Here is a 24,213-nt window from a genome sequence, read left to right as displayed (position 1 = left end):
TTGATTTGTTTTTGATGTTACACTCCAGTTGGGAAATCATTGCTGTTTTTTTTTTTTTTTTAAATCAACGCGTTACAGGACTTCCTTCACGCATATGCGGAATATGCCTGTGTAAGAAGAATGAATCGTTCACATATCTTTTGCGACTTTATTGTCCGAGTTATAAAACGCATAGGAAAGCTGCCTATAGAGAAAAAACTCTGCCGTCTCACACAGAGAGACGCAGGTGCTGGCCAAGAGTGCGTGTATGTGTGTGTGTATGTGTGTTTACAGCAGTTTGATAAATATGGATTTGTAACGTTAGCGGTTACCATAATTTCCCGTTGTTTACATCTTTGCTACAACACACTGTTAAGGTTAGACACTGTACATGTCATGATCAATTTTAACAAATAAAAACACTTACAGGTCATGACTCAGAGTTCACAGCGTCTCCTTGCTCCATCTTTGAGGAGATTTTAGCCGAATTCAGCACTGAACTGGGAGAGATTCTGGAAGCTGCGTTTTGTCAAATCATGCTTGCTATGTATTTTATAGTTCTCTGGAACATAATTACTATTGAACTGTAAGCATTTCTGTGTTTGGGTCGTGTCATTTGGAAGCCCAACAACAGAAACAGAACGGCTCTGTGGAAACAGCATGATGGCGTTTCTCCCTCTGCAGTAACATTACAGCATCTCTGGCCACGGCGGAGATATTTTTTGTAGTCCCCAAAATTCGTTAATTGTAGGCGTTGCTAAGCTAACTCTGTATAAATCAAGGTCTCCCTTTGCATTGAACTTTGAGCATTTTACATTCAGAGATGCTGTTTATGTTCACACAGCTACATTACACATCAACTGAAGTTTAAAATATAATATCGTAGTGGACCACCCCTTTAAATCATGTTTTCATTTTATTGTTGAGAAAGTGAAACAACGTTGCCAGGATGATGTGAATAAGGTTATAAAGTACACTGTTCCCTTTGAAGATTTACCGGACATGTCCTCGAGGGTCTGTTTTCCTTATCAAACTTGCGAACTCTGAACTGTGTGTAAGCTACTTAAAAAATTGAGGGAAAAGCCCCAATCAGATAGGCGAATGTGGGCAGCCCCTCCTCCGTTTTCTGATGTCTCCGTTTTTCCCCATCCACACTGAAACGGAGCAGCAGCGTTTCAGAATGAAAACGGCCTCTTCAGCGTTTTCAAAACGCTCCGTTTTCATCGCTCGAAAACTCCGGCGTAGTGTGGATGGATGGCGTAACCGTAGCAAAACGTATACGTTTTAAAACGAAAATGCATTCGTGTAAATGGGGCCTATAAGAAAGGTTCCTTCCAAATTAGTACATAAGAATGAGTTTTGAATGATCTTGTAACACTGAGGTATTGTAATACATTTTTACAATGCTGTTATTCAAATATCTTTGAATGGTTATGTAAAGTCGAAGTCAGAATTATTAGCCCCGCCTGTTTATTTTTTCACCAATTTCTGTTTAACAGAGAGATTTTTTTCTAGGCATAATAGTAAACATAACAGTTTTAATAACTCCTTTCTAATAACTGAATTATTATATCTTTGCCATGATGACAGTAAATAATATTTGACTAGCTATTTTTCAAGGCTTAAAGTGACATTTAAAGGCTTAACTAGGTTAATTAGGCAGGTTAGGGTAATTAGGCAAGTTGTTGTATAACGATGGTTTGTTCTGTAGACTTTCTTAAAAATATATAGCTTAAAGGGGCTAATAATTTTGACCTTAAATGTTAAAAAAAAACTGCTTTTATTCTAGCCGAAATAAAACAAATAAGACTTTTTCCAGAAGAAAAAATATCATCGTACATGCTGTGAAAATTTCTTTGCTCTGTTAAACATCATTATGGAAATACTTTTTTTATTATACACCTTTATTATTATTTTAAGCAATACACAACTTCTTTGTCACTGTGCCTAATATTCACCTTTTAGTTTGATGGACTATATTCCAACAAAATTGCTTTATGGAAGTTGCTATCTAGCTGTGATTAGAATGACAGCGTCAACGTAAAATAGGCAGCTATAATGTTGCTTTTATGGGAGCAATGATGCAGACTCAAATATTTACTGTCTTTTAAGTAATGGCCTTAAATGCTGCTGCCATCAGAAACGTAGATGAATACACACTTCATCATGCTTCATTACCAATGACATAGACATGAGTGTGCTTTATGAAAGTAAAGGCGCTGATTGCAAGCATGCATTCTCTCATTGCACAACTAATGGGAGGCTTATCACATTTGCCACAGTAACCAACATGCAAGTGGAAACAGGAAAGTAGATGTATGTAATTAACAAGAGAACAAGTTGCTCTTGATGTCCAAAGATCTGTAACAGTAACATCTTTTTGGAACCTGATATATGAATACAGTCAATAAAGTTGCATTTACCATGCTATAAATGTGCAAGAAAATGATTAAACATATTTTAAAATTTTACAGATGGGGCTTTAGAAATGCGCATCTCAGGAATAGAATGCCATACAACCTCGATTAGCCGCAGTACTCAGGGAAATTCTCTGACTTAGAAAATACATTACCCGTAGGGGGCAGCTGAGCTTCGTTCTCAGTAGTGGCCAATTCTGAAGACGCAGAACTCGATGCCAAAGGTGGCTGTTTCTCCGTGGAAGGTGGAGGTGTTTTCTCCATGTTTGTTCATATTTGCTAAAATCTATTACAATGCTGCGCCTGGGATAATTGTGTTTATTGTTTTTTCTGATAAGAGAAAATTGTTTAATTTTAGACACAGTATTGCCGACTCGCCACAGCCATGGCTAAAATATTAAAGTTTTGACTGTAGGCCTGCATACAAAACGTTTCACAAAGCTCAGTTAAATGGTCTTTGATTAGTCTACTTATCAATAAACTGTTAAAGACGAAGCAAATGGTAAAATAGATGTTGTGATTTAATTTGTTATAGTTTAAATAAAAAAAAAATTAATAGCATATATATATACTGTAAATAACTGTATAATATAACATATTTTAATTAAATAAATAGGCTTGCCTCCATATTGTTCAAAACCTGTTTTAATTGTATTTTTTAAAGCTGTGATGAAGCGGAAACCTTTCCAGCTTGTGCATTCATATAAAACTGTTTACAGGAAAAAAGAAAAATGTACAGACATGCATTTGTTTTAATTGATTTTGAACAGAAAGTCTGGCACCCAGAGACAATTCTGGGTAATCAAAATGACCCAAATGTAGAGCACATTTCAACTATATTTTAATTGCAAGGTAAATTTTTATGCTAAATGACGCAGATATCTTGATGAATCGCAGTACTACTTAATTAAAGTGAGATGTACAGTATTCTGACCTTACACTTCTGAGAATATTTTTGTGTTCTACAGAATAAAGAAGTGAAACACTTGTTTGCACTGTGTTGCACCATGCGCCTCTCCCTCCTTTTTTTCTCAGCACTGTTTCCTACACAAAAATGTGGATACACATAATTATGAAGCCATTTCAAAGGTGTAATGCTTTTAATCAGGAAACAATCACTATACCTCAACATAGTCATAAGAAGAAAAGATGTAGCAATTTTAATAAACCACTGTTTAGCATTTTATTTGGCCATTTGAAATACTTTATGTGGATCATGAGTCATGTGGGTAATCTTATAATGTAGGGGATTTAACCAGAAACCTGAATATACACCTCACACAATGAGGATTGTTGGCTAGTTAAAAAATGAGAATATTCAATAATTCAGTGTATCTTGATAATGAATATACACATTTTGGCCACTTTAATGTACATTGAATAATTCTTTAATATTTAAACAGTTTCTTTTCAAAATATTGAGATTGTTGCATCGGGGTGGTTGTTTATCACAACACCTAATGCTTGAAAACTTAATAGATGAGGTATTTACAAACAGCGATTTCACATGTTGATATGACCTATGACAGAGGAAAATTATGTGACTGTTTGTAGGCCTTTTGTTCGTTAACTTCGTTAAGCTTCTGCTTCATCCCATTCCATTTTCAACCATGTTAAAATGTTTTTTTTTATGATATTTTATGTATGATATTTTTGTTCAAAAATAAATAAATAAATCAAATCCAAAACTCTGTATAGCAAGCTTACATTTGTTAACATCAATTAATTTAGATAAAGCCAATGTTATGATAGCTACTGTACAAAAGCCAACCCAGGCTTATTCTAAATACGTACCACTATATACATTTCTGGAGAGAGCAAAATTCGTCCCAGGAGCTATGCTTTTTTTATTTATTTATTTATTTATTTTTGCCGTGTTTGTTTTCACCAATCCACCAGAGGCTGCTGTGTATGCTTTTTCAGATCTCAAATTTCTCTTGCAAGTGCCATTTGTGACTGCTATTCTTGCGTAAATCTACCAGAGGCCACTGTCAACTGACTGACTTACTGATTGACCAACCGACTGATAGCCCCACCCATCTCCTTCCCTAAACCCAATCCCAGCGTTTTAAAAAGAAAAGCTCTTGACACTCTGGAGGTAATTAATAAAATACATTAATACTGAAATGGTTCAGGCATTTTAGAATGACCAAAACAACATTTCCGATGTTCTGCAGTGTGCTCAGCCTCCTGGTTTGTCTATTTACACACATTTCCATCATCATCTCTTATAACAAACCTTTTTTTAATGCACATACTGGAATTTGTTCAGTAAAAGTGTTTTCATCGCAGTTCATGCACATCTTGTCGAATATAAAGTTTATCCTACTCAGTTATGCGCATGTTTTTATGCATATTTTTTAAAACTTATATGCATTATGGCGTTTACATCAATCGTTTTTATGCGCATAACCAAAATGAGCATTAAAAAAAGGTGGGTAGAAGCGTAAGGCTAAGGCGAGAAATACCGTTTCGTCTTTAAAAAAGAGACGGAGAACGGCAAAAACTACGAGTTAAGAGAATAAACCCGGCTCCTGACCAGGTTAGATTCACAAAGTAAGTTACCACGGTAACTGACTCTGAGTTAAAGTTACTTCTCTTTCAGAAATAGGCTTTTCTTACCCTGCTTTCTCCAGTTCGACAAACCTGCCATTTTGAAACGGAAAACCCAGAATTTTTCTCATTTCAGGATTAAAAGTTTTCTCTTAACTTCCTTTCTGAAACGGGCCCCTGGAATCATTCTTCACCTACTCTAACCCACACTCTCAAGTGTGCTGAGGTACATTTTGAGCTACCGGACAACTGATAACAGCAAAAAAGCCGTTCATACAGAGTTAAATGGTCGGCGAGTAAGCAAAAAAGGAACAGAATCACACCGCCCCGTAGCTTTCGTTTTAAAGCCATACGTAGTGTAGCTCCGGCTACATAATTTGTGATCTCCAGAATTGTAGGTAGGGCTACTTTTTCACAGTGAGCCTATGTTGACAAAGCAGTAATTCATTTTAGATGATTATCAATTCATAGTTAATGGCTGATAATAATTTTAAATTGTAATTGTTGTATTAAGCAAATAATACAATTCAGTTGTATTTTTAAAGTACCACTATAATATGGATATTTCTTGCTGTTAATTTGAATGCATTTAATGACGTTTACTAACAAGACTTTATTGTAAAGTGTAACCTGTTGTACTTTATCATTCTTTTGCAGTTTAATTAGTTTAAATCATTTTATTTACTCTGAACATTTCAATACAATAAGCCAATACACCAAGTATTTTTTGGTGATTATACCTATTAGGGTAAATCTGTTTTGCAACATAAATCAATATGATAATACCACACATTGTGATGAAAGCTTCAGCATTTAATCGCAACAAGAACATTTGATACCAGAAGAAGCCTGCTGTGGGACTTTTTTGATGTAGGTGTAACCACTGCAAAAGTTCTCACAGCTTCAGGTAAACCAAAGAACAATAGACATGCGGAAGTAATCCAGATAATGAGAAGAAAGACTTGCTTTCCTTTTGGTGTGTGTGGCAAGCAGCATTCAGATGTTAGGAAACCTTGCTCACAATGGGCTTCCTTTGTGCTGAAGTACAGTGTCCTCTCAGATTAACGTCTAATGACACCCTGTTGTTCCTTGAGATAGCTGTCCCACATTAGACTTAGAGGACTGACTGTCGTCTGTGCTGCTGCGTAATCTTAGCAGGCTGAGTGTGTGGTTACGAAACGTTTTATCCAGTAAGAAGTACATGAGGGGGTCTGTGCAACCTCGCAGAGTTGCTAAACAGAGGAGGATACTCTTGACCTCCACATACATGGACAGTGGATGGCAGCCATCTGTTGAAGATGCTCCAGACCAAGACTGTTTGTTGATGATATGAATAAAGACGGCTTTATAAATGTGATGAGGCAGGAGACAGACTACCAGCACAGCCTTAATGATGACGATATTCCGGAACACTCTCACATGCACTCGCTGGCTGTCAGAGATGGCTGCGCTTTTCTTGGACCTCCAGATGTGCTTGATCACTGCCATATAAGTGCATAAGACCAACAGGAAAAAGACAAAGAACAGAGAAACGGCCACTAAAGCGAAAATGTGAGATCCTTTCCCACCAACTTCCACTGCTACACCGTAGCACTCTTCATCTCCATCGCCATCTTCTACACTTCTAACCTCCCTGACTGAGTACAGCACCACAAAGGATGTGACGGCTATACCAACTATAGCCCAGGTGACCACACACAGCGCGTTAGCCAGTTTTGCATGACGTTTTCGAGAAAGGAAGGCTCTGGGTAGAACTTTAAGCCAACGGCTTGGGCGGTCAGCATGGGAGTGTTGAATCAGTGAAGCAAAGCGACTGAGTGCTACCCAGCTCAATATCATCACACCAATGCAGATGTTGATGTGAATGACCGGAGTTAAAATGTTGATCGCTATTTTGCACATTGTGTTGTTTTGGTGCCACATGGTCCCAAGTGAGTAGTACGCGGCCTGAAAAGGCATGGTGAGACAGAGCAACAGGTTGGAGATCCCGAGGTTAATCAGATAGATGTGGGTGGGTGTTTTGACTGGGATCTTGCACATAAACACCCATAGAGAAATAAGATTCCCCGGCACGCCAGTAACAGACATGGTTGTGTAGATAATAGGGAGAACTACTCTTGTAGTGCACGTTTGGCACAGGTTAGAAATGTTATGTTCAGCATCTGAACTGTTTGCCATCAAGCTCTCGGAGAAGGGAAATTCTCAACAGCTGAAAAACATAGTGAAAATGTTATTCTTAAGTGGAAGTGTTGTTTTATAACACAATATTAATTTTTTTTTTTTTTTTGTGAAAGTTTTTTTGAACTCCTTGACCAAAGTTTTTCATTTTATTTATTTTCTTATCATATTTATTTTTGTATTGTCAGGTTTATGTTTAGGAGATACATATTTTTTTTAAATAAACAAAGAAAGATGTGCGAGTTGCAAAAAACACTACATAAAATAATGTCTTGGTGTATGTGCAAAATTAAGTGGACCCTATGCTGTCTTGTACAAGTGGGTAACAGATTCAGTTATCAAGAAGCACCCAACTGAACATAAAACCTGGGCCAAACGTCCATGCTTCTAAAATCAATGGTCTATGCTTTGTCCAAATATTTTCTGACAGAGTTGAAATATGAGCTTAGCTCTTTCTTTTTCTTCTTCTCTTCAAACAAATTCAACTGCTAAACATACATTTTACATTTGATATATATATATATATATATATATATATATATATATATATATATATATATATATATATATATATATATATATATATATATATATATATATATATATATATATATATGAATACTAGTTATCAGAACAGCAGAATTGTTAGTTCTGTTAGTAGTTTAAATTGGTAAGCTGTGCTTCCTCTGACATACAGTTGCAGAACTAACCTTTAATTTCACTTGCATTCCTGTAAATATTCTACATAATTGCAGAAGTTCATAAACCACTTTCAGTGTCATCTTTTTTTTTTGTAGATACAGTGCTCAGCATATACAAGTACACCGCTCACAAATCTCTTTCAAATTCATATTTTAATAGGAAGCTGAACAATATTATAGTTGTGTTTATACATTAGTTTATTCAGTACTGCAGCCAAATTTGGAGCTTATCTAACAAAAAAACTTACAATAACGGTCCAAAAACTAGTACACCCAAATTTATATGCTATAGAAAAATATAAAATGCAAATGTAAAAAAGATCGAAAATTAAGAGACGAACAATTTTAGTTGAAATTTTGTAGGTTGTAATTTTTTATATATTTTTATTATTTTAATTGAATTTAATTGTATTATCTTTTAATTTCTAAAAATGTTTGCTGACTAAAATATAATTTTAATAAATATATCTGTAAATATTTTATATATAAATATAAAATGTGTGTATGTGTATATATATATATATATATATATATATATATATATATATATATATATATATATATATATATATATACATATACACATACATACACACACACACACACACACACACACACACAAATTATTTTACTTTAAAGTATTGGCTAATGCCATAATGAACATTAAAGAGACTTAAATTAGTCATGTTAAATATTCCTCACTGCTTGTTTGAAATAACTTTTTTTTATTAATGAAAGGAAATATTTAAAACATATTTCAGTAACATATTTCAAATACTATAAAACATTAACAATAAATCACTTGTTTGTGTACAAGATTGGAGTAGATAATCCATACTAGAAGTAACTAATGCACTTACCTCACTAAATGGAGTCACTGATGTGTGCAACAGGCATCTGTGAGCTGTTTTGTTTTGGACCACCTCCCCTATACTGGTTGTTCTAGGAAGTGATGTGAGCATGAATGATATATGCTCAGTTCTCTTTTGCATGATTTCTTTCACAGATATGCTTACCTTTGCGAGTAGAACTTAAAAATGAGATTCTCTGTGAGGCTTGGCTTCCCAAAGTAGCTCATAAATGTTGTCTTTTTATTGAATTGTTAAATGAGTGGTTTAACCAGGCAAGGAATACATTGTTTGCCTGCAAAATGTAATACTCTAAACTAATTAATATAGAGTCAAATGAATTTTAACACAAAAATACTGAAAAAAAAGTTAATTTAGTAAGTTTGAATACAGAAAATGGCACTGTGCCGTATTAAACAAGGACTGTTTTAGTAGATAGCTTAAAAAGGTTCTTCGCATGACCTCTTGTGGTTAAATAGACACATTGCATTTTAAAGGCCATTCAAAATAAAGGCTTAAATAAAATTGATTAGTTTTTGTATTTATAGAACCTGCGTGCATCACATGATAACAAAATTAGATTCATAATATACAGTAGTACAAAAATATTGTTACAAATTCTTACTAATACAGTAGCTGGATTACTTCCACATGAAAACAAATATGTCACTCCACAACAGAAAAGGTTCGTTGTAGTATACAGCCTGAGTGTAGTAGTATGCTCAAAACTACTAGATGCCACTTTTAAAAAAAAGCATGGTGGTATATCATATAACTTTGCCACAAATTCTGCCTCTATCCACAATCATACTGATGATTGTGACGGCACATTGCTAACCCAGAGGTTAGCGGGTTTCACAGCTTGCAGATAGTTTTTAACAGGAAGCGTGATCGTTGCAAACTTTTTTTTCTCTTTAATTCCTCAAGGCGGTTTTAGTTGGTGGTTTAATTCAGCTTCATTTTTCTTGTCTTCCGATACCTGCACAGTATGCATCTGATGTGTGTCCAAGCTTTTCGAGATTTCAGGTTTGGGTTTAGGCCTGGTGTTGCGATTGACCCGACAGCAGCGCAAACGAAAAACCAGCTGGAGGAGGGGATGCAGACAACAGCTGAGAGCTGCAATGAATATGGTGCCCATTTTTATCCTGAACTCTTCCTGGCAGTTTTCATGCTGCGATGTTATTAAAATGATCCTTTGCACATGATAGGGCAAGAAGCAGAGTACAAACATTATGACTGAAGCCAAGATCTTCCTGCGAACCTTTAGACCTCCTCCAGGTCCAAATCCAGCACCGACTAAACTTCCTACCCTCACCTTCTGCAGATGGAAGATCAGCCGGCTGTAGCTGACCAACATCAAACACAAAATGAAGAAGAACGTTGACACGCCTAAGCAGTGGATAGTTTGGAATTTATTTTGATAGCGAATATAACTGTTGCCAACTTGGTCAAAGCAACTTCCGTTGATTTGTAAGCTCAGTTTAAGGCCCATGCACGTGCCGACGACTATGAAGATCACCAGCCAGGTAGAAAAGCAAAGGATCCAACAAGACTGGGTGTGTTTGAACACCTGAAACAATGAGTGGCTTGGTTTTACCACCGTTGTATAACGGTTGATGCTGGTCCATAAAAGAAAGCACATGTTGCAATAGAGGTTAATGTAGAAGCAAGAGTAAATAATCAGCTCTACTGCATTGCAAACTGGAGTTCCGGATAGCCACTCAGTGTTCTTCCTGTGGTAAACTGTTCTGAAGAAAAAACTGCAGCACATCAGCAGGTCTGAGAAGATTATGTTGAGAGTGAAGATGACAGTGGGCGTCCTTTCTGATCTCCAGAGATTCACCAACACCAGTCCATTGGCTGGAAGGCCCAGGAGAGCCAAAGAGAGATAGAGCCAGGGCAAAATGGCTGCATGGCTTTCTTCAGGTTGTATTTTGCAGATGCTACAGAAATAGAGAAGGAAGTGAAAACTGAGAACTTAGATTCTCTTGTCTGTATTGAAATGAGCAAGTGGTCATTGTGCTAAATCCAGTCTCAATTTACCTTTACTTGGCTTATTTAATAAATATATTCAGGAAATAATTTGGCTAAATAGTACAGCTTTCATGATTCAAAGATGAATTTTCTACAGAAGTAGAGAAGGAAATGAAAACTGAGAACTTAGATTCTCTTGTTTGTATTGAAATGAGCAAGTGGTCATTGTATTAAATCCAGTCTTAATTTACCTTTAATTGGCTTGTTTGGTAAATATAACTAAGAAATAATTTGGCTAAATATTACAGTTTTCATGATTTTCCTGCATCATCACTTCAGTCTTCATATCACATTGTTCTTTAGAAATCTTTTGATTTGCTGCTTAATAGAAATTTTTCATTGTCATTCTTATGGAATGATTTTTGCAGCTAGATAAGATTGAGATCCACTAACGATCAAAGTTCAAATCAAAAGATTCAAGTAAATTGATTAAAATCAACATGTACTGTGTAGGACTGTGTGATTAATCAAAATCGAATTGAAACGTTACGATTAGCTAATCGCAAGAGGCTGCAATATGAAATAAATATTTATTATTTAATTTCCCCCACCCAGAGCAAATGTGTGACTGCCGTCTGTGTCTGATAGTCTTACTAGCCAATTGACTGAGTACACTTTTGTTCTGCCCAATCAGAATTGTGCAACCAAACTATGCGGTACTCCCGCAATAAAACAAACAAACAGACAAGTGGGATCATAGAGACTGCCGTTTTAAAAGCATTACTAGATGAATTTATATTTAAAAAAAAAAAAAACAGCATGACGGTAATATGGGAATATTTTGGTTTCAGTCACAGACACCAAACACAACCAGTTAATTTGTTAGAGCTGTCGCAGAATTGTTGCCACAACACGAGGGAACACAACAACCAGCACCTATAAATGCACCAGATGGCTATATGAGGCATCTTGCTTAAGTCAACTAAAAGTATTGCAAGTGAGACACTCAATCTTGTAGCTACAGCTAAGTACAAAGAGTTGAAAGAACATATGAAGAAATATCACGAAGGCACCAGGAGATAACTAACGCCATAACTTGCTACTCTTTGCTTTAGAGAAAAATTTGTATTTAATTTTAGAATATTTATAAACAAATTTGAATAAAAGTTGGAGTTGGTTAATATCTTTTTTACTTTCCTTTTTAATTAACACTGAATTTTAGCTGTAAGAAGCTACGATACAGAATATTGAGCTGAAGCTTGACTACAAAATTAAATTGGAAATCAAATCACATTGTCTGTTAAAAAAATCGCAATTAGCGCACTGCTCTAGTACTGTGTGTAATATGTACATGAATACACTACATATACAGTAGAAGCCATAATTATTAACCCCCTGTTTATTTTTTCCCCAATTTATGTTTAACAGAGAGATTTTTTTTCAATACATTTCTAAACATAATAGTTTTAATAGCTCATTTATAATAACTGATTTATTTTATCTTTGCCATGATGACAGTAAATAATATTTGACTAGATATTTTTCAAGACACTTTTATACAGCTTAAAGTGACATTTAAAGGCTTAACTAGGTTAAATAGATTAACTACGCATGTTAGGGTAATTAAACAAGGTATTGTATAATGATGGTTTGTTCTGTAGACTATCGAAAAAATATATAGCTTTAATGGGCTAATAATTTTGTTCTTAAAATAGTTCTTAAAAACTTTAAAACAAGTAAGACTTTCTCCAGAAGAAAAAATATTATCAGACATACTGTGATTTCCTTGCTCTGTTAAGCATCGTTTTGGGGTATATTTTAAAAAAGAAAAATAAATTCAAAGGGGGGCTAATAATTCTGAATTCAACTGTACATATCCAACCATATGCATACGTTTCTGAACAGTCATCTTTATAAATCTTGGTTAAAAGCATTGCAAAAAATGTTGGAAAGATTGCAAGAATAAAAAGATTTAAATTCTAAGAAAAAGATAAGAAACACTTGCTGATGTTGTGTGTTGCACCTCATGATTAATGCAAGGAAATGCAGCCAATTTCAAATCTGTTTTTGTCATGATATTTTGGTACTTCCTGAGATAATGTTACGTCGTTTACCCAGACTTAAGCTAAATGTTGTAAAAACATACAGTAGCACAGGTACATGCAAAACAACATTTAGCAAAACAACATGCAAAACAACTTTTGCTCAATGTGTACACGGGCAAGTTTATGCACACAAATGAGTTGACGTGATTAATGAATTTTTATTTTTTTTTACTTCTAGTGATCAATATTATAACTCCAAATTATTTCAACCGCTGACCTACCTGTTTTTCAGCTTATGTGAAAGATTGGAATTTGGAATTTTGGGTTTAGAATACACCCATGAAACTACCATAAGAAACCACAACCTACATGCAAACATGCATTGAAAGATCATTTGAATTGATTATGGATAAGAGTTTTAACCTCTTTACTGACAAAGTAAAATATGCAAATCAGCCTACCTTTGATTGGTGCCTGAATCATTGGCTCCTAAAAAATGATTTGGAGCAGCATCTTGATTAGACATTTCTTCACACCTTGTGGTCCGGTACTCGTGTTTGTAACACTTTTCTTGTAGAATCTTCAGCTGTTTGTAGGAGTGGCGCACTCTTCAAATGTGCTTTACTAAGGACTGCTTCTGTTAACCACATCCTGAAAACAGATCATTCATAATGGCACAGTTTGTACCAAAGTCAAGAGCTTTCATTTTTGTTCACATGTCATAATTGTACAATTTTTCATCTAACTTTAGTAATAATAACACTATTTTACAAAAAGCAGAGGTGGTGGAGGATTCAAAATCTATACTCAAGGAAATTTGTATCCAAGTAAATAATATTAAAAGTTACTTGAGTAAAAGTATCCGATAAAAAAAAAAAAAAAAAAAAGTAAATAGTTACTAGTTACTTTTAATACACACACACACACACACACACACACACACACACACACACACACACACACACACACACACAAACACACAATGATAATAATGTTTAAAAATAATGTTTAAATGTTCTATTTTTAATGGTTAATAGTGTGAATGAGTAATATGTGCTCAGTTCTTCATTTTAACAGCTGTTTATTTAAAAACATACTTTATTCTTACTTTATTTTAAGTATGCAATCTTAGGAATAAAACAAAATACACAAAAAATTGTACTGTACTTGTATTGTACTTGTATATAAAAATGTACTCCATGATCAGTACAAATTAGTTTGCCCCCCACAGATCTCTCTTTTAAATGAATATTAATAGTTTCTATAAGCTGCTTTACAGTAAATAATAAAAATATGTTGGGAAAGCATTAAATAAAATAATAAAAAAATGACAAATCAATTTATTTTACAATATTTCTTTTGAATTTTAATATATTATCTTTTTATTACTAAAGATATTCTGTTACAAAACTATTATTATAACTTCTTTTTCTTTGGCCTTTGTCTCGTATGATTGCGGGTTCAGCTCTTTTTGGAACAAGTACCATATGATAACGACTTTTTTTTTTTTAATACACCTTCCGGCGGCTTGTCATATGGTCCTGTCACACTCATACACTATGGACAATTTAGCTTACCCAATTCATCTATATTCACTGAGAAATTAACCCTTTAACTGCCCCACCAAGAAAAAAAACAATTGTATTGCATTTCTAAACTCCTAATTTTGCTAGTTAACACAATGCATTTTTTTTCAACACATACCATAATTTTTTAAAAATTAACCTCTACCAATTGGTTAATATGTTGGTTTGTGGTAAATGTACCGGAATTAGTAAACTATGAATATTAGAAAATATGAAGTTTAAGACCAATTTATTTTAAAACATAATCAAAATAAAACATTTAAAACATTATGCCATAAAATAATTCAGATTCTCATTTAACATGTTTTCTTGTTTGTTTTCTTGTTTGTTTGTTTTTTTTTACAATAAAAACAAAATCAATAGTAGTGCAGCAGGATTATGTTTTTGTAAACCAACAATGCTGTGTTATTTGTTTGGTTTTTGGAGAAAATGGTTATGTAAATTGTTTAGAATGAACTTTTGTTTATGAATGTGTGTTTTAGGGTTCACAAGTTGTTAGTCTTGTATGAGAGAACATTGGAGGGAAAACATTTGTGGACGTGTGTTAAATGTGAAATTACAATAAGTTAAAAGTGCCCATAGTTATCTATTTACCAATAACAGTGTTTGAATAGGCAAACTTTTAACACTTACCATAAGTGTTTTTTCAGGTTGAAGCTGGAATTCAGGTATACGTTGCGATGTCAGTTCGATGTACAGTGTGCATTGCTTTATGAAACTATTCTTTTTGACATCTTGTAGAGCAACTACTATTTTTTTCTTCTGTGGGTTATGGATAAAATATGGTAATTTTTAAAGTTTAAGAAAATTTATTTGACTTTTGGAAATCACCAAGCAAAGCTCTGACATTGTCCCTTGTCCCAACCACTGCTGTAGTGAACACAGAGACTGAACTTGAGGCCACATGTCTTCTGATTCAATAAACTCGCATAGCAACCTCTGGTAACACAACCTCTCCAACGTGGCCCCTCAAATATTTGTGAACAAGTCATAAATCATATTTATGACAGTAATGGAGGATTTACTGTAAATGTACAGTAGTAAAGTTTTTTCTCTAACAATACTCCAGTAAGCGTGAAAGTACACGACTTTAAATGTATTCAAAAAAAGTACACGTACAAGTGAATCTATTTCGGTACACCTCTGGCAAAGTATTCATGACGTGCATACTGTATATTTTAGATTTTTCTGTTTCGTGAATAAGCTGTTTTTAATTATCTCCTGTGTTTTTTTGTTTTTTTATATTTATTATCACATAACTTGGTGGAAGGCACCATTATGGAAAGGCCTTCTGTTGTTCTCTTCAATGAGAAGGTGATGAACCACTAGTGGGCGCACAAAATCTTTGCTACTCTTTCTGCTTGTTATCCACTTAAAGATATAATGGTATGGTTAAATATAATATATGAGATTGTATCTGCTGTAAAATATCTGATGTCTTTACTGTTGTTAGAAGTTTAATGGGTTTCTCTTTTTCTTTTTTTTTTCTTTTTTTACATAAAGCATACAACTATTTTAGAGAAAATGATCCCAGTTATTGTTCTAGTATATAAAATTTGTTTGTTTGGAGTCCAATGCTTATAGGCTCAGTATTTCATCATCACATTAAATAATACAAATCACTAAATATTTCTTTATTTACTTTTATATGAAGGAAGAGATGTAAGCACAGTTTGAAACAGCTTAAGTTAAAGTTATCTGTTCTGTAACTAGGGTTGGGTATCATTTGGGGTTATTTCAATACAGGTGCTAAATAAATGCTTGTAAAATGGTACCGGTGACAAAACAGTGCCTGAACCGATAATTTAGAGCTACAAAGTTTTGGTGGGCGACTCTAGAAAAACTTTTTATTTGACAAAAACAAATATAGTAATCATTTTAATAAGGAAGATAAGTAAAGCTTAAAGTATACATCAATTCACATTTTATACAGTATATTATAATTGCATTAATATATTCCTTTTGATCATTTGTTTGCTAATATGAGTGCAAGATTACTACCAACCTTTGGAAAGGCTTTCATCAAAACCAGTGAAGTCCTTTTTTCTAGGGTTGGGGCTTGAGTCGTTTGAGTATAGTACTCCAATAACACCAATACTCTGATTTTAATATTATTAGGATAATAATCTGACTAAGAGTCTACCATGTGAACAGCCATTTAAGCCTTCTGTACATTGCTAACCAACAAGAACAAACACCTAACAACATTGATCACGTTGTCCATAACCCTCAAAGTTGGTTAGAATTAAATGATTAAAGATGGTGTGACATACAGTAATACGTACCAATGTGTGCCTTTGATGTACCCCTTGATGCTTCTTTTGTCTTTGTCACAACATCAGTGGCAGCAATATAAGGCACCTAAATTCGGTGTTGATTCAGTCCGGTGCATACCAATTACATAGAGACCAGTTTTGGTACTCAACCCTATCTGTAACATTAGTTCATACTGTAAATTAGGTGTCATGAACTCACTATAAACTATCATTTTAGGGCATTCATTTATTTAGGATAATGTTCATTTTTACATGTATACTCTACAGTTTTAACATTAAAAGTTGTATATATTTATAGTCCATATATAATTAACAAACATTATTTGGCAATGAATAAAATAAAATATTAAGAAATGAAATTCCAGGCAGTTTTTAACCCAAATTTGTGTATAATATTGAATTACCCAGCATTTGAGTTAATTTTCCTTCACTAATTTTGATTCATATTTTTCCCCAAGTTTAGGATATATTAGATCAAAAAATGTTTGCATCTAATAGTCAATGAATTATTAATTATCACATGATGCAGTGCTAAAGAATCAAGCTTTGCATGATCTGTTTTCATATTTAACTTCAAGTAACCTTTATTGAAAAGGCAGTGTTTCAGATGTATAGTACAAAGACATCAACCGATATGCTTATTGTTCATAAGGCATGTATGTACAAATATTTTAAGAAAGGTTGCATTGTACCTATTATTTGATTATTATTGTTGCCTTTTTGATGTCTTGACAGATTGTTTTGGGAACAACTGTCATTATTTTCGGCTGTTCGTCACTAGAGCTGTTCAGTGCGTTGTTGGTTTGCTGACAGAAGCAGTTACAGATAAACTTCAGAGTCACTTTGCGAATAGAACTGCAGAGCAAAAAGTACATGACTGGATCCAGGCAGCTATTAAGGGCAGACAGTAGCAGAACTACTTCATTGGTTTTATCCAACACATTCATCTTGTTGCAAGAAACATTAGGTGCCATCTGTGACATAATATAGAAAATCCTGACAAAGTGGTAGGGTGCGTAACACACTGTAAAGGTGAAGAGCACAAAGAAGGACTTCCATGCAGTTTTGTTGTACTTTGCAGCGTTTGGGAAATCTGGTTTGTCTCGGGAGGCTGTAATGAGCTTCATTCCAATCCTTCCATAGGACATTACCAATGCACCATAGACCACCCAAAAAATAGCCACAATGACAAAGTTAAAATAGGCTTTCCATTTGGAATCACACAGTTTTTTGTACTGGAAGCATTGATGAGTTTCATTATTGTTCTCCGTCTTGACAATAAATGGTGAAACTCCAGCAATTGACACAGCCCAGAGGACACCACAAACAATTGCACTCCAGTGACTCTGCAGAAACCACCGCCTGCTCGATGCCCTGTGGAACTTCAAGTAGCGGTCTACACTAATGAAGCCCAGTAACGCTATACTAATGTACATGTTCATGTAAAAGACATTACCCACTATCCTGCACAGCAGTGAGGGCAGCACCCATTGGTTATTGTTGAAATGGTACGCCACTCGAAAAGGCAGGCAGATCACAAGAAGTATGTCAGCTAGAGCCAAGTTGATGAGGAAAATCCGAACAGAGTTTTTCTTTGGATGTAGTCGCAAAAACACCCAGAGAGCCAGCAGATTCCCAGCAAACCCAAACAGAAAGAAGAGTGTGTAGAAAACTGCCAATGGGATCCGTAAGCTGGTATTGTCCATGTAGCAGTTCTGAGGTTCCTGCCGTCTGGTCAGTGACTCATTATGGTAGTTTTGAGAATAGTTGTTCATCTTTGCGTGTATGTATATCAAACCTTAGAAAGAGAAGCAGATATCATTATTACTAGCCAAAGCATTGAGGTTCTTTTTGACTTGAAATGTAATTAAATGTCTAATGCACGTTAGCTTCTGCCTTACCTTGTGAATTCTGTCCATCTGTTAAATTGCTTTTTAATCTCTCCTCTGATCTGTCTTTGCAACTTCCTTTTATATAAAGCTCTTCCTTTTTGGTTTCTGCGTTAACTATTGCTTACCTCAAAGCACAGCTGTGCACCAGTTTGCATAAAACAGAAACTGAGCAGACACTTTTAAAGGAGAGAAAACGCATCTCGCTTTAGTTCACCTCAGATCTTATCATCATCTTACGTCTTCCATAGCATTGACTTTAACAACATTTATCTTTTCTTTTGTTGTTAAGCTTGGTTGAATTAATTTTACATAAAAATACATATCTTTATTTATTTAATATGCTGTGTAATCTTTTACTTTTTTTAACCAATGGTGTCTTGCTTCATTGTTTTTTATGTTTGAATGGTCCAAAACATATTACATCAGTAAGGTCTTGAAGCATTGCTGGACATATTTTAATTATTTAATTACAATTATATATAAATACACACGTGGAGAATTTTGTAAAAAAAAAATCTGCTGATTTATATGCAATGATTTTAGGAGGATCACAACTAAAAAAATCATCACCCTAACCCCAAGGCAAATATTTTAAATAGTCAAAAACAAAAACATTAAACAAAATATTAGATCTCTTTATAATAAAATAAACATAAGTGTTAAAGAGACTTTTAAACTTGATCAATAAAATGTTACAAAGTGTGTGTTATAATGCCATAATATGTTTGGTCTGTGTTATTTTTTTCTATTACAGCCTCATTGTGTGCTGCTGGCATCAAAGGAGAACTCTGCTCCAGTGAAACTTGGTGGCTTTGGTGTTGCTATACAGCTGGGAGAGTCCGGATTAGTGGCTGGAGGTATTGGAAAAAACCCTTGCAACTATGACATTTACTGTGTACCTACATTGTAAACTAGGGGCTTCAGTGACTGATGTGTCTGACTTCTGATGCGACAACTTCTGGTTATCGTGACTCATCTATATAAAAGCAAAGTAATTCAAATTCTAAGTAGCCAAATTGCATAGAAAATAACATCCTCTTTTTATTATCTTGGCTTGAAGAACTAAAACTCTTCCGAATGTAAAGTTTCGCTTGTAGCATGAATAGTAATCATGGTTTTAGTTCCCTATTGTTTCAAACAAATCCATCAACACCTTTAGGGCATAACACTTAGTAAAGTTTGTCTTAAATTTTGAAGCATTCAGACAGTGATTAACTGTATAACTCTGTCACTGTTGCTGTTTGTAACTGACTATGTGTGCTTGATTGTTCAAATATTGTATTAGTGACATCTCTTTTGTATGTGATTGGATAAATGCTTGCTTGTCTTGTGTGTTTTCCACAGGCAGAGTGGGCACACCACACTTCATGGCCCCTGAAGTGGTGAAAAGAGAACCTTATGGGAAACCTGTGGACGTTTGGGGCTGTGGAGTCATTCTCTTCATTCTGTTGAGTGGCTGCTTGCCCTTCTATGGCACCAAAGAGCGCCTCTTCGAAGCAATCATTAAAGGAAAATACAAGGTAGTAGTTTAATAGCATAGTTTGGAGAGACGAAACAGACCTCTTAGGGCCTTTAAAATGAAGTCAAGCAAGCAAACCGCAGTCATTTCATCAGCATATACTTTTTTAATAGCCTGGATCACGAGGTAAGATCTTAAACCATCATTTCCATTGGCTTAGTCCCCTATTTATTTGGGGTCGCCACAGCAGAATGAACCGCCAACTATTCCTGCATATATTTTACACATCGGATGCCCTTCCAGCTGCAACCCAGTACTGGGAAACACCTCACCTATACAATCTCGCATTTAAACATGCACTCATATATATGGCCAATTTATTTCAAATCTAATTCACCTATAGTGCATGTCTTTGGACTGTGGGGGAAACCAGAGCATGCGCGCGAACACAGAGAGAACATGCACACAGAAATGCCGATAGTTAACACATGAATTACTAACCAGAATACCATAAACCATAATCAGGAACCACTAACATCAGATTATATTTGGACACTGCATATTTCAAAACAGTTTATTTCAGTTCTCTAATGCGTTTAGAGATGGTTGAGATTTTATTTTTTTTTTACCTCAAACAGTCAAGTTATAAAAATATGTATAAAAAACAATAAATCTTTTTACAACAGCAAAAGATGTTTTCAAAGATTACAAGTAGAACTTCTTGTGGTCAGGATTTTACTTATTGAAACATACATGTATTATAAATAGTGCTGTCAATCGATTAAAAAAAATTAACTAATTAATCGCACCTTTTTTAAAATTAATCGCGATTAATCACATTTAAAATACTAAAACTTGTCATTTTGGCTATTCAAATGTAAAATTAATGTAAACGCAGGACAAAAACTATTTAAATTTAAAATATAATTGTTTATTAGAATTAAAATTCAAAATATAATTGTTTAACAGAATTTTTTTTCAACTTGTAACACAGATTTCTTCATGTAAACAACATACCCACAATAAACCATCAAGATCCTTTCTTGACAGCCATATTTATTACAGAAATTAAAACACAGGCATGTTAATGACATTTAAATTTCAAAACAATCAATGCCAATAAAGAAAACATTGATTTCCATGTTGGATTCTAAGTGGACTGCAAAAAAATGACAAAATACAGGAATTGCAGATATGGAAAATGAAAAATTATAATAATAAACTATAGAATACAAACTGTTGCACTCATTGTAAAGTTTTATTGCTGTGAGTTGAGAACATTAGTTATAGAGTAGAAACAATTTTGCTTAATCCTCCTTTACATTCATCCAGTTGCTAAGACTAGGAGTATCCCGCAAGTGCACAGAGACTCCCAAATGCCCGCAAATGAATGATAATTTCTCGCAAACCGGTCGTTAAATACATTGCACACCCCTCTCCCCCGCATCCCTCCTAGCTCGTCAGGTAGCCTAAGTCGCGCGCAACTCACCCCCACCGTCCTTCAGGTACGTCTCGCGCGCACATACGTCGCTCACTCCACCCCTGACACCCCTCAACGGGCCTGACACAGACACACACACAGACAGACACACAACGCACTGCAGATGTTTTGGCTGACTCCCCTCAGATTCAACACGCATGATCACGTTCATCAAATTTGCTTAAACTAAGCGTCCTAAAGTATTACTGTATTTCACAAGGATTCTGACACAACAACGCGAAGCATACGCTTTCATTGCGTTTGAGGAAAAAAGCTAAACTTGGAGGGCTCATGCTGTAAGGCAGAGTAATGCCCTGTCTTTGACAGCTCGCGACTTTACCAGACTTTCTGAGTACATTCACATAAGACACCAATACTCCGATTTTAATATGATTAAGATTATACTCTTATTAAAATTCTACCGTGTAGCCTAAGCAGTGATTCTAATACCTTAAAGGAACACAGAGTCATGAAATGCGGAGGATTTTCTTTCTGTTCGCCATGCGGTATCAACTTACAACAGATGTCGAAAGTTAAAAATGAAACACGAAATTGCTTGAAACTTTGGAGAGCCTGGTGATGTGACTAATTGTTTTATACTGAAACTTGCCTTCAAAAAGTGCTTAATTGTTCTTATCCACATTTCTTGCATGTTAAACACACGTCCACCACAACAGGAAGTAAAAAAAACCCTGCAACAGCGTTAATTGCGTTAATTTTTTTTTTACGTGTTAATTATTTAAAATTAATCACATGCGTTAACGCACTAATTTTGACAGCACTAATTATAAAGTGTACAAATTATATTATATACGATGTACACTTTATTTACATATAAAACATGCATGTAAATTACTTTATAATATATGGGTTAAAGCAAAAGGTCACCTAAAAAGGAAAGCAATTTTTCGAATTAAGCAAAATTTTCAAAATTTAATAGAAATTGTTTCTACTGGATCAATAGTCCAAAACTTCTGAAGCCATAATGAGAGACTGGTCCCTATAATACACCCGGTGCAATAAAGTGCGAGATGTGTTCAGAGTGATTTGTTGCTATTTTCAGACCAGCGCAACCCTAATTTTCATGCTTTACGCCACGTTGTTTTAATAGCAAATCCATTTGCACCGCTTTGTGGACACATTGGTGTGCAGGTCTATAAAGTAGGTGTGTTAAGGTGCATTGTTTGCTATTTTCGAGAAATTGAAATAGGGCGTGTGATTGACCATGTTTAAAGTCCTGCGCAGAGTGTGTTAGGTATGTGCCTATGCAGATTCAAGAGCTTAATATACACAGGATGTACAGCAATACACAAATATCTTTACATATGAAAACAATAAAGTATCAAAATAGATATGTGGGAAGATAAATTTAAATAATCTAGTTCCAAATTAACAATAATCTAGCTAGGGTGTGACAGACCTTAAAACCAATTGCCTTCTCAGCATTGACTGTGCCAGGGTGATGCAAATGCTAGAGGCATGGTCTTAATGACTCTTCCTTTGTCTTTGGGTGATACTTTCAGGCTAAAGAAACACTTTTGTTGATTAACTTGTGTGGTCAGTAGCTGGGCAGGTTTCTCCAATACTTTATTTACATGCTTTGCTTAGCCATCACTACGGTGGCCGGGAAATGCAAAACAACATTATAAAGTGTGAAACACTTTTACATTTTGAAAAACATTTTTACCTGTCATCAAACACAATTACATAGGAAAAACAATTTTACCAAGGACGAAACAAATTTACATTTTAGAAAAAAATTAATAAGTCCGGAAACAAATTTACTTTAGAGTGGGGGAACTTATGTCATCACTTTGTAGGCTAATCGGCTGATAGCATAAAACTGGTTCCCTCAATAAAATCTCCAAAGGATTTTCCCATAGGCAACATTCAATATACTTTTCTGTCATGAAGTACAGCAAAAAGCTGCCCATACAGTCACATTTGCTATACATTTTATGGAGGAGTGTAAATATTGCAGTTATGAAAGTATTAAATGTGTTTAGATGAAGATAAAAACGATGAAAAATCACTTGATCACGTTAAAATAACAGGTAATATGTCTTTATTTTACACATTTATTCTCACGTTTGCATCACTGAGAGCAGGAAAGAGACAGGCTGCACTGGTATGTTCATAATATTGTTTAATTAAAATAAGTGATTAACAAATTAGTCTGTCTCGACAGCCTTTACAAGTGAAGGCATTATCTACACAATATGAATTCCCAATTAGAAAAATACTACAAACTATAAAATACTATTAATGAAAATACTTAAGTAACAGACAAATCCAAATGTCTAACACAAGCGAGCTGCGCTCCAGACCAGCTCAGCTCGATGACGTATATTGTCCCCGACATCGCCTGTAGTCCCATTTAGCAACTTTATAGCAACCATCTTTTTAAAGAAACATAACCAATTTAAAAATTTAAGTGTGATGTAACTGATGTGTTTTATGGTGTAGAGTAAAACGTGAAAGTATCTTGAGTGAGTGTTAGCCACGAACCTTATTTAACAGATATCACATTGAAAAAATTCATTGACTTTGGGACAAGGGAACCGGAATTGCTAAAATGCTAACTCGCTTCCGGGTTTTTGCCAACAAAGTAACGTCATAGTTCCCCCACTCTATAGTAAATATGTTTCGGGATTTGATAAAGTGTTTTGCATCTTGTTAATTTTTTTACAAAAATGTAAATTTGTTTCATCGTTGGTAAAATAGTTTTTTCTATGTAATTGTGTCTGATGACAGGTAAAAATGTTTTTCAAAATATAAATTTGTCTCGAGCTTTGTAAGTGTTTTACACTTTGTAATGTTGATTA

The 24,213-nt window shown here is 34.6% G+C and overlaps 4 protein-coding genes across 53 annotated transcripts in view; 1 reads left to right on the top strand and 3 right to left on the bottom strand.

The window, feature by feature from the left end:
• Positions 1-24,213, top strand: part of caska (calcium/calmodulin-dependent serine protein kinase a) — a 243,983-nt gene that overhangs the window by 172,823 nt on the left and 46,947 nt on the right. For 26 of the 50 annotated variants that reach the window (XM_017357643.3, XM_073911574.1, XM_073911571.1 and 23 more), the window contains exons 6-7: positions 19,204-19,306; positions 19,794-19,969. In XM_017357643.3, coding sequence (XP_017213132.1) covers positions 19,204-19,306; positions 19,794-19,969 — 279 coding nt within the window. Of the gene's footprint in view, positions 1-19,203; positions 19,307-19,793; positions 19,973-24,213 lie in introns of all 50 variants that reach the window. The other 24 variants (NM_001423569.1, XM_073911579.1, XM_073911578.1 and 21 more) reach the window with 1 other exon arrangement.
• gpr82 (G protein-coupled receptor 82) lies at positions 3,031-8,797 on the bottom strand. The gene is made up of 2 exons (XM_073912892.1): positions 8,689-8,797; positions 3,031-7,158 (listed from the first exon to the last, which is right to left on the bottom strand). Exon 2 carries the CDS (start codon positions 7,125-7,127, stop codon positions 6,018-6,020), a length of 1,110 nt encoding a protein of 369 aa, XP_073768993.1. The 5' UTR covers positions 7,128-7,158; positions 8,689-8,797; the 3' UTR covers positions 3,031-6,017.
• On the bottom strand, positions 8,899-18,455 carry si:dkey-216e24.9. The gene is made up of 4 exons (XM_017357833.4): positions 17,250-18,455; positions 16,567-16,712; positions 13,157-13,346; positions 8,899-10,619 (listed from the first exon to the last, which is right to left on the bottom strand). Exons 3-4 carry the CDS (start codon positions 13,219-13,221, stop codon positions 9,599-9,601), a joined length of 1,086 nt encoding a protein of 361 aa, XP_017213322.1. The 5' UTR covers positions 13,222-13,346; positions 16,567-16,712; positions 17,250-18,455; the 3' UTR covers positions 8,899-9,598.
• On the bottom strand, positions 17,116-18,468 carry gpr34b (G protein-coupled receptor 34b). Its single transcript, NM_001128546.1, has one exon. It carries the CDS (start codon positions 18,330-18,332, stop codon positions 17,253-17,255), a length of 1,080 nt encoding a protein of 359 aa, NP_001122018.1. The 5' UTR covers positions 18,333-18,468; the 3' UTR covers positions 17,116-17,252.

This window comes from Danio rerio, chromosome 9 (genome assembly GCF_049306965.1).
Source record: "Danio rerio strain Tuebingen ecotype United States chromosome 9, GRCz12tu, whole genome shotgun sequence".
Taxonomy (NCBI): Eukaryota; Metazoa; Chordata; class Actinopteri; order Cypriniformes; family Danionidae; genus Danio; species Danio rerio.
Note: the sequence above shows the minus strand (reverse complement) of the source record. Positions and strands in the feature narration are given on the sequence as shown.

Excerpts from the sequence above, each read along its gene's own strand:
- gpr82 (XM_073912892.1), bottom strand. The coding sequence starts at position 7,127 with ATGGCAAACAGTTCAGATGCTGAACATAACATTTCTAACCTGTGCCAA.
- si:dkey-216e24.9 (XM_017357833.4), bottom strand. The coding sequence starts at position 13,221 with ATGTCTAATCAAGATGCTGCTCCAAATCATTTTTTAGGAGCCAATGAT. Across the intron at positions 10,620-13,156 it reads GATTCAGGCACCAATCAAAG|CATCTGCAAAATACAACCTG; the intron begins GTAGGCTGATTT and ends CTATTTCTGTAG.
- gpr34b (NM_001128546.1), bottom strand. The coding sequence starts at position 18,332 with ATGAACAACTATTCTCAAAACTACCATAATGAGTCACTGACCAGACGG.